This window comes from Sinocyclocheilus anshuiensis, unplaced genomic scaffold, assembly GCF_001515605.1.
Source record: "Sinocyclocheilus anshuiensis isolate Anshui unplaced genomic scaffold, SAMN03320099.WGS_v1.1 scaffold922, whole genome shotgun sequence".
NCBI classification, from domain to species: Eukaryota; Metazoa; Chordata; class Actinopteri; order Cypriniformes; family Cyprinidae; genus Sinocyclocheilus; species Sinocyclocheilus anshuiensis.
In genome coordinates this window covers 317260-333824 of record NW_015539883.1, presented here as the reverse complement: position 1 = coordinate 333824, position 16565 = coordinate 317260, and the positions used below count along the sequence as shown (strand labels likewise).

Sequence of the window (16565 nt, the reverse complement as noted above, 5' to 3'; positions counted from 1 at the left end):
GGGGGGGGGGGGGGGGTGCAGTGATGCTACAGAACAACTATTCTGGGTTCCCAAAAGAACCTTTGAATAGTTTCTAAAGTGTAAAGAACATTTTAATAATATAAATAACTTTTTTTCCATTATAAAGAACCTTGTGTCTAATGGAAAGTTTGATAGGATGTTAAAGATTCTTCATAGAACCATAGATTCCAATAAAGAACCTTTATTTATAAGAGTGTATGGTACTTTGGAGCACATACCCAGCTCCCATTTGGTTTTACGGTACAGAAAAGAGTTGCCAGGACATTCAAAAATATCCTTCAGTGTTCAGTGAAAGTAATGAAATCATATGGGTCTGGCACGACATGAGGAAGAGGAAATGAAGACACAATTTACATCTTTAGGTGAACTATTCCAGCTGTTTTGATTGACAGGAGAAGAAGTATCGCCTGCAAGAGCAGGTGGACAGAATGAAGGAGACGGTGAGGACGGTGGAGGAGAAGTCCAAACATTTAGTGCACCGTGTTGAAGAGAAGAGCCACGATCTCATCTACAAATGGGAAGAGAAATCTCGCGAGTTCATCAGAAACTTCCTGGAGTTGTTTGGTCCTGATAAAGCCTGGGTAAATGAGGGACATTAAAGCAGCACTATGTAACTTTTGGCGCTCTAGCGGTTAATAAACAGAACTGCACACATCCCGCGGAAGAACATTCCAACCGAAGCTACTTCTCTAAGTTTATGTCTATGGCGATTCACGCAGGTATGTGTTACTCCGCAGCGGTGACGACTCGACCAGGCTACAATAGTCCAAATATAAGTACTTATTGTAAGTGTACCGTAGTGATTCGGATTTGAACACAGAAAAAGTTACATAGTGCTGGGGCATTACACGTGCAGTGCTATTTAGCATGTTTTTCCTTTTTCTTTTTTGCATTTCAAGTTCTTTGTGCCCTCTAGCACATGATCCAGGAGCGGAGTGGCCGTGTTCTCCAGGCTCTGTCTCCCTATCAGTCACCAAGTACGTCGCCCAGCTCCAGTCCCACCAGAGGTCGCTCTACATCACCTGTCTCCCAATGGCCCCTGCTCCGCTTCCGTTCACCACCACCTAAAGGAGCCTCTGTCAGCAGCAGTGAGGGTGACGAGGGGGAAAACTAGGTGGAGACTGGCTTCTCTTTCCAACTGCACATTTGCACAGGCACCTTCTCATTTTGTTTTCTGTATTTTATGCACCAAAATGCTTGATCTACAAATGCAAGGTGCTCAAAGATCCAGACTGGCTTCATAATTCTGTAGAAGAAAAATGTAAAAAGCATTGACTTTTATTATAGAACTGAACACTTCATAACTTGTCTTTCAAGTTAAAGGGCTGTACACACACACACACACACACACACACACACATATATATATAAATAACTATAATGATAACTATGTAAAGCTTCCACACCAACACACAATAACATTATGTTTACTATATGCACACACGCTATGCCACTTTAAATTCTAAAGCTTGATTCTGATTGGCTGCCAGTGTTTTATTGTTCATCAGCTGGGAAAAAAAGTCATTTTGAAAGTGATTTTAACAATATTGTTTTTCTGTGTTGTTATTGTTATATCTGTGATGTGGACTACCCTATTCTCATATGACTAGAACGATTACTAAAACTTCATAGTTATCGTTTTCGTCCTTGGTATGAACAAATACATAAAAACATATTTGTGAGTATTTTATAAAACACTGTTTTTCTGAATGAAATGAAGGGTGTACCACTGACCTAATGTATGAGTGTTTTAATAAACTGATCAGGTTAAATACAACATAAGCTGAGAAGCATATTGCGAAATATGGCATTACACAATCAAGGAACACATAAAATACTAATTACATATTTAATATTATGCTAATATTATTTGTTGACCGTTTCCAGACTGATCGATGGATACTGACAATGACATGTACAGTAAAAATACAGAAATATTTTAAAACTAGAACAAAAAGACTATCATAAATGCCTATATTGAGAGGTGTGCATAAAACATTGTTCTAAATACACACATGCACGACTTATTACCCCAGTCATGAGTCATACATCACTCCATTGTGCTTAAAATGGATCCAAAGCTCACCTTAAAGTGCTACCAGTGATTGGGTATTATGTTTCTATCCTCTAAATTCTATCCTCAGTAGAATTTAGCAATGCACTGAAACGAAAATATTTGAAATGCATTCTGAAATTCACAATACACTGGGCAAAAACTGAAACTAAACAATTTAATCAACTAATTATTGATTCAATTATTTGCCAGTATCATTGCATAAATAGTAAAAAAAATATTTGATAGTAAATTTAATTTCATAATAATTTATACTACAAAAGTTTGGGTTGGTATGTTTTTTTAATGTTTTTGAAAGATTTCCCTTATGCTCACCAAGACTGCATTTTTTTAAATCAAAAATACACTAAAAACTGTAATATTGTGAAATACAATTTAAAATAACTGTTTTCTATTTTTTAATATTATTTATTCCTGTGATGGCAAAGCTGAATTTTCAGCAGCCATTACTCCAGTTTTTTTGTGTCACATTTATGTAAATATTATTTATGTAATGCATTTATTCAAAATATTTTGTAAGTCTTACAAAATAAGTTTTTCTTGACAATTTTGATCTATTTGTTGTATCCTTGCTGAATAAAAGTATTAAAATCTTACTGATCCCAAACTTTTGAATAGTATGTATAATTTATTTGTATAATTTTTGGGATTAAATTTAGCATACAGAAGCCCCATGGTACATCATACTAATAAACTGCTACATTTACATTTACATTTATTCATTTGGCAGACCCTTTTATCCAAAGCTACTTACAGTTGGCAATAAACATGAGAAGTGCCCGTTATACAAGGTTTCAGTCATCGTTCAAAATAGTAAAAAACTAGGACAGGAAGATAATAAAAGAACAGAAAAAGTGAATGCATAGAATTTTAATTTGTATTATTATTGGAGGCAGTTAGATACTCACAGAAGAGATGCGTTTTCAGTTGTTTCTTGCTATATTCTCCACATAACATCCTCCACACTCTCACTATTGTAAAGCTATTATTTTCAGACCTTTAGAAATGGCAGTAAGCAAGTCCTATAAAGGCAAAATATCAAGTTTCCTTATGTGGCAGTGTTCTGTTTAAGCTTGGCTGCTGTAATTCCATCACTATTACTGTAGCAGATACAATAAAGTCATCTGTTGGCTTTATACGTGGATGCATCTCGTGGGTCACTACTCGGGTTACTCCAGTCATCAGCCTCAGGACCTGTCTGGTAATGTCGCCATGCTGACTTATTGAAGACTGGAAGACGTTCAAAAGACTCACTAGAAAGAGCCTGGAGAGAGTGGGAAGAAAACCATTTCTAGTTTCTAGTTGAAGCTAATGTTATTACTCACAAATAGAAATGTCAATGCAAATACCTTAAGATGAATTACTGCATCTGTCCCAAACCCTTCAATTGAGTACAGGTTCAAGTCTCCCTGAAAGTAGCGTGCATAGAGTCTAGAGATTGGCAGTCCATAGCCAAAACCAGCCTGCAGAGATGATATAAACAGTTTGCATGAAACCACACATACAAATACAGACTTATGCTGTCTGATGATTAGTTACCAGTGGGACAGCAGTTTGTGAGGGATCCAGACGTGGTGTTGGTGCAGTGGAATACATGTAATTGAAAAGACGATCAATCTTTCTTAAGGGGACACCTCCACCTTTGTCACTAATCTAAGACGACACATAAACATCAAATTAATAAAGTGCAGAAGTCGCCATAAATATTCGCCATAAAAAAAAGTCTTGTGTGGAACCTTTACTGAGAGATCCTCTTTTCCCAGAGTAACCATTACTTTCACTGGAGGAAGAACCTCACTGCTGTTTTCATAGAGCTCCACTGTTGCCCGCATGGAATTCTGCAAATGTACACATATTACAGTAACTTACCCAAAAGATCTATAGAAAGTAAAAAGAATAAAATAGCTGACAAAAGTCCACCTAAAACGTGATCGTTTGAGAAACACTTCATTGCATTCCACTTTAAAGATCACCTAAAAATATGAACAAAGTTTTGGTGACACTTTGTAATTAGGTTTAATTCGTTACCTTTAGATACAATGAACTACCAATGAAAAATACTTTTATAGCATTGATTTACTAATCCAAGTTGATGGTAATTTCTACATATACTAATATTTGTATTTAAAATAAATTAACATAAGTTATTATGTTGTGCATTATGAATGATTATCAATGTTATTTTAGTAACGTTTAGATACTATAACAGTTTTTTTACTAATATTTTGAATTAGTTTTTATTTTTATATTTTATTTTCATTTTCAAGTTTTAGTAATTTTTGTGTTTATGTGATTTTTATATATATATATATATATATATATATATATATACAGTGCCTTGCAAAAGTATTCATTAATTTTTTTCACATTTTCTGTTGCTGCCTTATGTTAAACTGCTTTAAATTACTTTTTTTCCACATCAATCTACACTCCATCCCCCATACTGGTAAAGCAAAAACAGAATAGTCACAACTTCGTAAATTTATTAAAAATAAAAAACTGAAATAAGTACATTGCATAAGTATACTAAATATTTCACTGAAGCACCTTTACATTCTCAAGTCTTTTTCCCGGTCTGAGGTTCTGAATGCTCTGGACTGGGTTTTCATTAAGGCTATCTCTATATTTTGCTGCACTGAGCGTTCCATCTACTCTGACGAGTCCCTCAGTCCCTGCCACTGAAAAACAGCTCCACAGCATGAGGCTGCTACCGGCACACTTTACTTTAGGGATGGTACTCTGCAGGTGATGAGCGGAGCTGGTTTCCTTCAAACATGATGCTTAGAATTGAGGTTCATCAGACCAGAGAATCTTGTTTCTCAGAGTCTGTGAGTCCTTTAGGTGTTTTTATGCAAAATCCAAGTGTGTTTTTGTTGCAGTGATGTTTGTCCTTCTGTAGATTTCTCCTATCTCCACATATGATCATGGAGCTCAACTAGAGTGCCCAAAAAAGGCAGTAGCGCCAAACACTCCTCCAAAAATCCAGTAGACAAAAACATCTGGTGCGTAGATCCAAAATATACAAAGATACAAAAATGAAAAAGATCCGCACTCCTCCAAATGCAGCTAGAGTGACCATCAGGTTCTTGGTCACTGTGTGTGTGTCTATATAGTTTTAAATAATTTTATTTCCATTTTAGTTTTAGTTATTTTAGTACATAAAGTTAGCATAAAGTAATGTCTTTGCAACTAGCTGAAATAAAGTTTTTTTTTCAACTTAATATTTTATTTCAGTTAACATTTATTTCAAGCAACAAAAATTTTCATTTTTTATGGTTTTTATTTTAGTTTTAGTTTACTATAACAATCCTGATGTTTATTAATTATATTCATACTGCCCTCCTTTTGATGAAAGTATACCTTGAAAAAAGCTGAGTACAAAATGTTTGAATAAATACTTTTTTTTATTCCTTCTACTGTATTATTATAAAAAAATATTAAACTGTATTACCAATTAACTATGAATAATTGTTTATTTATAAAATAGCATTAACTTAGATTTTTAAATTATATTAAATGCTAAAATTTGTTGTTTATTTTCTTTGTTTGTATCTAATGCATAAATTAATGCAAACTAATTTAACCTTATTGTAAAGTGTTACCCGGTTTACTTTCTCCTTTTAAATTAGCCAACTGTCAATTTTTCTTGCCTTGAAGAGCTCAAACAGCATTTGGAAAAGATGAGAGGGCACATAGACCACCTGTATAGGCTTCTTTGGAGCTTTGGCTAGCAGACAGAGGGAAAACAAGACAGGAAGGCACAGATAGATTAAAAGAAAGTATGATTTTGATATATGCTATTAAGGACAATAAAACTGATAACAGTCTCACAGTTGAATTCCCCGATCTTCAGTTCAGGTGCTGTCATGTAGTACTGCTCACAGAGCATCTTTGCTGTCTCATATGCATCTGAGATAAGAGATCAGAATCTTCAGAACCATTTTATGTATCTATGCATTTTAGGTATGTTTTTCTCACCTGTCACCACCTCAGCCACGTTGCAGGCTGGGTCGATGCTTCCGATGTGTTTTGGTTGCGCAAGACAAGCGGCGTCACCAAACAGAAGAGCTACAACAAAATAGAGATCTGCTTACTGCTGTACTTTAGTGGTCTGAGACAATATAAAGACGTCATATTTAATTAATGTAGTATGAGTGACGAATGGAGGTTAAACGTAGTTCAGGCAGACCACCTTAAGTCAGCTTCAGTTATGTTGCACAAACACGCGTTAAGACAGCTTTCAGTCACTAGTCTGTCACACAGACACTCGCTTCTAGCTCGGTGCCAGACAGCTTCAAAATTTCAATTGTCGCGCAGCTACTCGCTTTCATCAAAACACTCACACAGCCAGCTTTCAAACAGATGAAATGATTTGTTCCCCACCGAATTTCAATTCAGATTCAGTTTAGTGATCTTGAACTCACAATTCACCGCATTGACCAGTATAAGCGGCTTGATTAGAAGTGACTTCAGAACAATACAGTCAAGATCAGCCCTCCCTACATGAAGGAGTGTGACATCAGTAGGATCAAGCATCTTCACCACACCTGGATATACTTCACTCTCCATTCATCTGAATGTGTCTTCATAAGCTAAGCTAAGTTTTCCTTTTCTGCTCATACTAAAAGTTAACAGGTTATTGGCAACGTGCTTGATTCTAAGTCATTAACGGAACAGATACTGTTTAGCAAATTATGTTTATCATTGGAACATTCTTGTTGTTTGGCTAAGCTGTTTTTAGGAAACGTGCTGATGATCAATAGGGCTAATAAATTGAGCATCATTCTTGTGGATTTGCTTGTGGACAGCTCAGAATCTGAACCCTTCAGAGCAAAGCCTGCCACCAAAATAAGGTTCAGGACCTCTACAATAATTTTAATCAAACAGAGTGGTCCTGACTGAACTTAACATTTATCAAACAGGAATGTGATGTCACTCACTGTGCTGGTTGATGAGCATGCGGAAAGAAATACGGTTGGTGTAGAAGCGGTCAAGGAAGTACTGCACATTGCTGCTGATGAAGGGGTCAAAACCAAACTTCTCTTTGTATTCGATGACACCCTGGGCCATAGTGGGCACCACGTCATTGTGTCTGTTCCGAATCTTAATCAGGATCTCTAGGAAGCTGAAGCCAACAATAATGAGTTGTTTACCACTGGAGGACTTCAGTTGTTGAGACAAAATCAGGTTTGAACTGTTATACCAAATTATGCAGCAAACATTCATATTCAGTATAAATTCATGTTTAAAGGAATAGCTCACCCAAAAATTTAAATTGCTGAAAATGTTGGATTCTTAATTATGGATTTGTTTATTACAAACACACAGCTTTTCACTTCGCAAGACATTAACTGATGGACTGGAGTCGTGTGGATTGTTGTGATGCTTATTTTAACCTTATTGAACTCTCATTCTGATGGCAACCATTCACTGCAGAGGATCCAATGGTGGGCAAGTAATGCAATGCTACATTTCTCCAAATCTGTTTCCGATGAACAAATAGATTGAACAAATAGATTGAACAAATATATCTTGGATGGCCTGAGGGTGAGTGAATTTTTAGCAAATGTTCATTTTTGGGTGAACTATTTCTTTAAATGCACATCCCTTTAAGCAAGATAAAAGAAAACTATTTTAGACTTTCCCTGGCAAAATTGTATGCGCTGAAAAACAGGACAGCATGTTTGCAAAGGCTGCAGACTCACTCATTAAGGGTGTGGGGATCTTCTGGACTTCTTGTCTCGTACTCTAACAGCTCTTCAAAACTGTGGCTGTACCTGATACCACAGAAGAAAAAAACACATGCATTAAAAAGTTACATAATACAGGACTTGTATTAAAGGTTTGTATTATATAACATACAAAACTTTAATAAGGCTCTTCTCTGCTGGCTGTGGGCTACTCTACTTCCAAACCTAAACACTGCACATGTGCTATTCAACACAGCACTTTGGGATTAGCATTCTAATTAATGCACTGCTTTTAGTATTTCATCAGTTAGCAGCATGTATACTCTGCACAATATGCACTAAATATCTAGATTTGCGAAAATGAAGCAGAATATGTCTACTGCACTAATTTAATGTGCTCAACCTTTTCCAGTCTGATCCACAGTTTTTAAAATCTGATTAGACTGCCAAAATCTAAAAACACTATTTTATTCAAAAGTCGATACATTTAAAAAAAAAGATGATCTCTGGATGCCACTAACTTCATAACAATGTTGCATACTACTATATGTCAGTCGTGGAATAATTAAGTCAAGTCACCTTCACACAGTGCTTTGTACATTACAGATTGTTTCAAAGCAACTTCACTGTGTTAAACAGGAAAGTAACATAATCAATTATGCAAACTTCAAATAGGAAGCAAATCCAATTTCCGCTGTAAAGCAGCTCTCATAAGACAATATTGTTATTATTCAGCTCAAAACAGTTCAGTGTTGATTCAGTTCAGTTCAATAACTATAAAGGTCATAAATCATGAAATTCAATGATAAGCAGCTATAAAAGAAGACAGCACTTATGAACGAATGCAATTCAGCTATATAGCAGCTCTACTGAAGACAATACAGTCATTATTCAGATCCATTCAGATCAAGTTTTCTTCTCATCCAAAAGAGTCAGTGCAGTCAAATGAATATTACATGTTGTTTTGACCCAACTAAGCAAGTAAAAAGCAACAGTGGCAAGGAACCCAAACTCTGTCAGGTGACACAAACCTTGAGAGAAACCAGTCTCAGTCGGGGGACCAGTTCTCCTCTGTCAAAATGAACAAAAAGGGTGTGGAATAAAGCCTTTTCACAAAATAGTATGTTGTACTCCAGGGACCGTATTCTTAAAGCTTCTAAGAATCCTTTCAGAGAGCTCCTAATTTAGCTTAAACATTTCTAACTAGGAATCTTAGCTTAAGAGTGATTCAGGACCAATCTGACAGCAACTCTGAGCAAGGAAAAGACAAAAAATTTCATCTTAGTGAGAAGGCAGGGCTGACCCCGTTGCTAGATATGACCCATTCTTTTGAAGACTGTGATTGGTTGTTCAAGAAGAAAAAAATAAGAGCACTGTTAAATAGGGTCTATTTTTTCCCTATTTTACCCTAATCACTAATACACAGACACAGACACACACACACACACACACACACACAAACACAAACACAAACACAAACACACAGTGCTTAACACATTTATTAGACCACCTGCCATAATAAAGAGAGAAAACAAATATTTTAGGAATCTGTCAAAAACTTTTTTTTAAACAAAAAATTGTTATTTATTGGGCAAATAAACTAAAACAACTAGTTTTTATTCACACATAATAACAAAAACATTTATTTTATATATATATATATATTTTTATTTTTTTATTTTTATTTGTATGGCTTCCTTCGCCCTTGAAAACAGCTTGCATTCTTGCTGGCATTGTTTTTATGCACATTAACACTGTCTCTGTTGTTATTGACTTCCAAATAGTTTCTATATATATATATATATATATATATATGTGTTGTTGTGTAACAGACAGATTAAATCAAGCAGGTGAGTTTATTAAAGCAACTGAGGAGAAGCTTCCAACAGAAGAGAATCCAACTGAGGAATCAATGGAAGCAGAGAACACAGTCTTATCTGGAGGTGAAAAAACAACCAGACGCGGTCCCCTGGCTGATAGACGGGATTGTTGGAAGGACGAGCGTCTGCATTGACCTTGTGCCTCCGGACAGCCCGCTGGAGATGGATATGCGCTGAGTCCCATACCCTCTCGCTCTCACGGAACCAGTTATCTACCGCTGGGACTTCCGACTGCTCTTTGGTCCAGGGAAACAGTGGCGGCTGGTATCCCAAGGACACATTGAAATGGAGTGAGTCTGGTGGTTTCCTGGCGCAGGGAATTCTGGGTGTACTCTGCCCAGGGTAGGTACTGGCTCCAGCTGTCCTGATGTTCATGACAGTAGGCCCGGAGATACCGTCTGATTTCCTGGATTTTCTGTTCGGTCTGGCCGTTGTTCTGCGGGTGGTATCCAGAGGACAAACTGACAGATACTCCCAGGAGGCGGAAAAACCCTCGCCAGACCCTGGAGATGAACTGAGGGCCTCTGTCGGAAACTATGTCTTCCGGGAGACCGAAGTTCCTGAATGCGTGTTGGAAGAGGGCTTCGGCTGTTTCCAGGGCGGTCGGTAATCCACGCAGTGGGATTAATTTGCAGGATTTGGAGAACCGGTCGACGACTATTAGGATGGTCGTGAATCCGTTCGAGGGAGGGAAGTCGGTGGCGAAGTCCACCCCCAGGTGGGACCAGGGCCGGCGAGGGATGGATAGCGGAACCAGTTTCCCTTCGGGCAGACGACGTGGCGTGGTGGAGATGGCACAGACCGAACATCCTTTCATGTAACGGGCGACATCTCGGGCCATGTTGGGCCACCAGTAGCGGTTCTGGAGAAGCTAGAGGGTTCGGCAGCTGCCTGGGTATCCCGATCCCGGAGAGGTGTGAACGGAGTCCAGAAGGGTCAGACGTAGGGTGGATGGGACGTAGTTCCTCCCCTCTGGACATCCCGTCGGAGCAGGTTCTGTGAGAGTGGCGGCATGGATTTGGTCGTCGTTCCCCTCTGGACCTCCCGGTGAGAGTGGCGGCACGGATTTGTTCGTTGAGTGCCCACTGAATAGGAGACATGAAGACTGAAGGTGGCAGGATGGGCTCTGGTTCTTCGGGGGTAGGATCTGGCTGGTGTTGGCGGGACAGCGCGTCCGCTCTGACATTCTTATTCCTTGGACGATAAGTGATCACAAAGTGGAAGCGGGTAAAGAACAGTGCCCAGCGGGCCTGCCTCGGGTTAAGACGCTTGGCCTCTCGGAGCCACGAAGAGGAAGCGGGTAAAGAACAGCGCCCAGCGGGCCTGCCTAGGGTTCAGACGTTTGGCCTCTCGGAGGTATTGCAAGTTCTTATGGTCGGTGATCACCTCGAAGGGGTGCTTGGCACCCTCCAACCAATGCCGCCACTCTTCCAGGGCGAGCTTGATGGCGAGCAACTCCCGATTTCCCACGTTGTAGTTCTGCTCCGCCGGGGATAGTTTCCGTGAGAAATACGCACATGGATGGAGTACTGGGGTCTCACCTCTCCATTGGGACAGGACGGCGCCCACTCCCAGGGTCGCTGCATCCACCTCGACCACAAAGTGGAGATTGGGGTCTGGGTGTGAAAGGGCCTGGTCACAAAAGCAGTTTTCCATTCGTCCCCCCTGCGAATGCGGATGAGGTTATAGGCGCTCCTTAGATCAAGCTTGCTGAAGATGCGGGCACCGTGGAACTCCTCCAAGGCGGCCGGGACCAGAGGAAGGGGATAGGCGAACTTCACCGTCTGGTCGTTGAGTGCACGGTAATCGATGCAAGGCCGCAGACCCCCATCTTTCTTGGCCATAAAGAAGAAGCTCGACGCTGCGGGTGAGGTGGATTTGTGAACGTACTCCTCCATAGCGGTTCTCTCCGGAATCGACAGTGGATAGACATGTCCTTTGGGTGATTGGGCCCCAGGCAGCAGGTCAATGGCACAGTCCCATGGCCGGTGAGGTGGAAGGTGAGTGGCCGCGACCTTGCTGAACACGTCCTCGAACGCCTGATATTCGGGAGGAATAGGAGTGATTTGCTATGAATCTGGGCTTTCCACCGAGGTGGAACAGACAGAGAGGTCGGTTCGGATGGAAATCGGGATAGGCAGATCCTGCAGACATTCCTGCAACGACCTCGGGTGTGCGGTGCCGCACCAGCCCCTTGCCCAGCGGCTTTCCCTGGACAGTGGTGATCTGGTAGGTGGTGGCATTTTTGCAGTGGGGGATTTGGAATCCGGCAAGGCTGTGGGAGGAGATGAAATTCCCCGACGCTCCAGAGTCCACGAGGATTTTGACTGGAAAGGATTGGGTATGATACATTAGAAGTGCATTTATATGAGGCATGCAGGACACATCAGGAGTGATATGGATAGTACTCACCGCTGGGTGTGGTGGACGAATGGGACAGGTGCGGAGCTGGTGGTCATTGGATCCACAGTAGAGACAGAGGCCACGGGTGAGTCGACGAGATTGTTCCGTGGAGGATAGGTGGTAACTATCCGTGATCATGGGCTCTGGTGCGGGAGATGAGAGGCTGGGTGAGGCAGCGGCAGTGGGCATGGGTTCCATATGGCAAGCGGTTAGGTGTTGTGAGATGTGAACCGCTTTTTGGAGGAAGCTGTCGAGCCCCACGGTGTCCTCGTAGATGGACATCTGTTGCCGTAAGGCGGGGTTTAGGCCTCGGCAGAAAGCCGAGAGCAGAGCAGCCTCGTTCCAGCCGCTGCTGGCGGCGAGAGTGCGGAAGCGAAGCACATACTCGTGGATTGATAGATCCACTTGCCGCAGTTGAAAGAGCTCCTCATGCACGGTGACCTCCGTGGTCGACTGGCCGAATACCTCCCGGAAGTGTTTAACAAAGCCGTCCAGCGAGTGAATCCAAGGGCTCTGCGAATTCCACAAGGCTTCCGCCGACTGCAAGTCTTCTCCAGACAGCAACGAGATGATGAAAGCCACTTTTGCCCGTTCCGTCACAAACAGGTGGGGTTGCAATTCCAGGTAGTGGGAACATTGCAACAAAAACCCGCTGCAGGAGGCTGCCTGGTGAGGCGGGACAGCCCGATCGGTAAAGGGCTCCGGTGAGGATGCGCTCCGAGGATCCATGAACTTGTTGTAATCCTTTTTAGGGGCTGGTCTTCTGTCACATCCGGGACAAGGAGGACAGATTAAATCAAGCAGGTGAGTTTATTAAAGCAACTGAGGAGAAGCTTCCAACAGAAGAGAATCAAACTGAGGAATCAATGGAAGCAGAGAACACAGTCTTATCTGGAGGTGAAAATCTTGTCCTTCGACAGATGGCAGAGGAATCCTAGCTCGACAGGCGGAAAGGTAGGCAAGGGACCCGTGCTGAGAAGCTTGTAACCTTGAGACCAGCCGACGAGTGACTGAGGTGAGTGTGTTTTTGAATGGTGTGGTAAGTGGGTGCAGGTGTCCGTGATTAATAATCAGGTGATTGTGAGCGGGTGTAGGAAGCTGGTTCGACTGGTGAGGCAGGTGTTTCCGTGACACACATATCATTTATTATATCATTTTGAAAATGCCTATTTTGAGTGGAAGCAGAAACACGCTGTTTTTCAGGCCTGTCTCTTTAAATACAAATGAGCTGCTGCTCCCCGCCCCCTTTTCCAGAATAGAGCTGCGCCATTACAACTCGTACCTGCTAAAAACAGCTGTTTTGGTTCTGATTATCATGTTTATCACGCTGAAATCATGCGTTTTAATCCATATTAGTTTAAACTTCTGATATACGGTTTTCTGAGAGCACACGGACAGAAAGCGGCTGTCACAGCATGTGAGTACTAAACTAAGTTTTCATTCACACACAAGTTTACGTTAAAAACACACATGAGTCGGTTATGAATCGGTTATAAAATAGTCGGTTATGTCTGTGAAGGTAAACAGCTGGGAAATAAATCGCATGTTTATTTTAGATCTGTGTGACAGCAGCAATATACAATAAATAAATCAATAAATCCACTGCTCTGTTGTCTCCTCTGAGGCTGGGACTCTAAATAGTGTTCTGTGCTCATCTGTGCAGCCAAAGACAGAACAGTTAGCATTGTTTTGCTCAAACTTTCGCCATGGCATTAGATCTAGTACACCGTTGTCGCTTGCGAAAACACAATAACGGCGCCGTGGGTGTAAACCTACAGATTAAGGGGCGGTAATATTATAACAAGATCCCTTTGCCACGTCACCAAGGGAGCAAAATCAGACGCGCTTGTTTTTTCAGATGCTTGCAGAAAAAGGCTTACCAAAACAAAGTTACTGGGTTAAACCTTTTCACGTTTCCTTGGTTGGTAGATGCACCGGGGACCTGGACCTGATTATAGCACTTAAAACCTGGAAAAGTCAGATTTTCATTATATGTCACCTTTAAGTCACTGGCTGCGTCCGAAACCGCCTACTCAATGAGTAAGTACTTAATTTCATTAAGTACTTACTTAACGAGCGCTAAAAGAATAGGTACTCTACAGCCAAATCCCGTTAAAGGGATAGTTCACCCAAAAATGAAATTTTTATGTTTATCTGCTTACCCCCAGGGCATCCAAGATGTAGGTTACTTTGTTTCTTCAGTAGAACACAAATGAAGATTTTTAACTCAAACCGTTGCAGTCTGTCAGTCATATAATGGAGGTGAATGGGAATCACGGCTTTGAGAGTAAAAAAAAACATACACAAACCAAACCAAATTAAACCCTGCGGCTCGTGACGATACAATGATGTGTAAAGACACGAAACGATCGGTCTGTGCAAGAAACTGAACCGTATTTATATCGTTTTTTACCTTTGATTCACCGCAATATCCGAACTGTCCTGAGCTCCAGCCTCTAAGCCCCGGACTCCGCCTCGGCCCGTGGACCCATCAGCTCCAGCATGGCTCCTAGCTCCCTCCTCTCTGCCGTGGCGGTGGGAGTATCCCTTAACTCCGCCTCCAGCCTCTGGGCTCTGGGCTCCGGACTCCGCCTCGGCCTGTGGACCCGTCGGCTCCTCAATGGCTCCTAGCTCCCTCCTCTCTGCCGTGGCCCGGCAGTCCACTAGCTCCGCCGGGCTCCCTCGTTCCTCCAGCTCCGCCTTGGTCTGGGGTCGACCATCCTGCACCTCAGGACTCCACTCCTCTGGCTTCGCCTCATCCCCTCATCCCTCCGGCTCCGTCAGACTCCTTTATCCCCTCGGCTCCTTCTCAGTCCTCTGTCGCTCCGGCTCCACCACGGCCTCCCGGATCCACGTCTTCGCGTCGGTCACCGGCGCCATCTGCTCCTCCGGATCCTCCCCGTCGCTCTGGCTCATCGGCTCTCCGTCTCCTCCTCGGGCTCCTCCACCACCTGCTCCGCAGCCGTTGGTCGGCCCCCTGGAGTCGGCGGCCATTCCTCCTCCATGGCTCCTCCCTCCGTTGGCTCCACCGTGGGCCACCGTTATGGCTGTGGCCTAGGTCCAGCTTGGCTCCTCCTGCTCCAAGCCCCTCCTGTCTCCTCCCTGGCTCCTCCCTCCTTCATCACCTCCCTGGTCTCTATCTGCCGGTCCCCTCCCGGGTGTCCATCCCCCTCCTGAGCCTCATCCCAAGTTCCCACCCACCTCTCCCTCTGTTGTATCTACGGTGCGATTCCGCACCTTCCAGGAGGGGGTGAAATGTCAGACTTTTGGACCCGTTTTGCCCCCGTAGTTCTTCCTGTGTTTCCTTATATGGTCTTTTTCCTGTTCTTGTTTAGTTTGATTGCCTTATGATTCCTTGCACCTGAGTTCCTTATTATCCTGTGTATATTAGTTCCTGTCTGTTCCTTAGATCTTCGTCGGGTCTACTCGTTGTGAACGTCATCCTTGTGCTCTGTGTCTCCCTATTGAATCATTAAAGTAAATTAAGACATTTTGTAAAATCTCCATGTCTCCTTGTTTTGTCGTTCCCTTGCTCCAGCGAATCATGATGCATTCGAGTGTCATGTTAACGTTCAGATTAACAAGAGAAACAACACTGCTTTGTGAAAGGAACTGGACCGGACAACTTTCTGTAACGTCATACAGTGCGAGTTCAGTAATTTGCCTGGATGTAATCTGTGTGTCAGATAAAGGTTTTAGATTCAGTCACTGTGTTCCATCAAAGGTGCTGCTTCAGTCTCAATTTTAAATCCAGGGATGGAAAAATAGGAATCGTCCTGTTGCTTTTAAAATGTATATAATGCTGTATATGTATATGTGTGTGTATAATACATACATTATATATATATATATATATATATATATATATACACTGAACAAAATTATAAACGCAACACTTTTGTTTTTGCCCCCATTTGTCATGAGCTGAACTCAAAGATCTAAGACTTTTTCTATGTACACAAAAGGCCTATTTCTCTCAAATATTGTTCACAAATCTGTCTAAATCTGTGTTAGTGAGCACTTCTCCTTTGCCGAAATAATCCATCCACCTCACAGGTGTGGCATATCAAGATGCTGATTAGACAGCATGATTATTGCACAGGTGTGCCTTAGGCTGGCCACAATAAAATGCCACTCTAAAATGTGCAGTTTTATCACACAGCACAATGCCACAGATGTCGCAAGTTTTGAGGGAGCGTGCAATTGGCATGCTGACTGCAGGAATGTCCACCAGAGCTGTTGCCCGTGAATTGAATGTTAATTTCTCTACCATAAGCCATCTCCAAAGGCGTTTCAGAGAATTTGACAGTACATCCAACCGGCCTCACAACCACAGACCACGTGTAACCACACCAGCCCAGGACCTCCACATCCAGTATCTTCACCTCCAAGATCGTCTGAGACCAGCTGCTGCAACAATCGGTTTGCATAACCAAAGAATTTCTGCACAAACTGTCAGAAACCGTCTCAGGGAAGCTCATCTGCATGCTCGTCGTC

The 16565-nt window shown here is 42.2% G+C and overlaps 2 protein-coding genes across 5 annotated transcripts in view; one reads left to right on the top strand and one right to left on the bottom strand.

The window, feature by feature from the left end:
* LOC107685480 (choline-phosphate cytidylyltransferase B-like) overlaps positions 1-2287 on the top strand; it is a 5759-nt gene extending 3472 nt beyond the window's left edge. Inside the window, exons 7-8 of one of the 2 annotated variants that reach the window (XM_016482074.1) lie at positions 414-602; positions 938-2287. In XM_016482074.1, the coding sequence (XP_016337560.1) occupies positions 414-602; positions 938-1135 (387 nt within the window). In that variant the 3' untranslated portion in view covers positions 1136-2287. The remainder of the gene's footprint in view (positions 1-413; positions 603-937) is intronic. The other variant, XM_016482075.1, reaches the window with a different exon arrangement.
* Positions 2288-2961: 674 nt separating this feature from the next.
* LOC107685479 (pyruvate dehydrogenase (acetyl-transferring) kinase isozyme 3, mitochondrial-like) overlaps positions 2962-16565 on the bottom strand; it is a 24276-nt gene continuing 10672 nt past the window's right edge. For 2 of the 3 annotated variants that reach the window (XM_016482073.1, XM_016482071.1), the window contains 9 exons: positions 7801-7872; positions 7036-7220; positions 6074-6163; positions 5927-6004; positions 5746-5822; positions 3832-3933; positions 3635-3748; positions 3445-3558; positions 2962-3359 (listed from right to left, as the gene is read on the bottom strand). In XM_016482073.1, coding sequence (XP_016337559.1) covers positions 3216-3359; positions 3445-3558; positions 3635-3748; positions 3832-3933; positions 5746-5822; positions 5927-6004; positions 6074-6163; positions 7036-7220; positions 7801-7872 — 976 coding nt within the window. In that variant the 3' untranslated portion in view covers positions 2962-3215. The remainder of the gene's footprint in view (positions 3360-3444; positions 3559-3634; positions 3749-3831; positions 3934-5745; positions 5823-5926; positions 6005-6073; positions 6164-7035; positions 7221-7800; positions 7873-16565) is intronic. The other variant, XM_016482072.1, reaches the window with a different exon arrangement.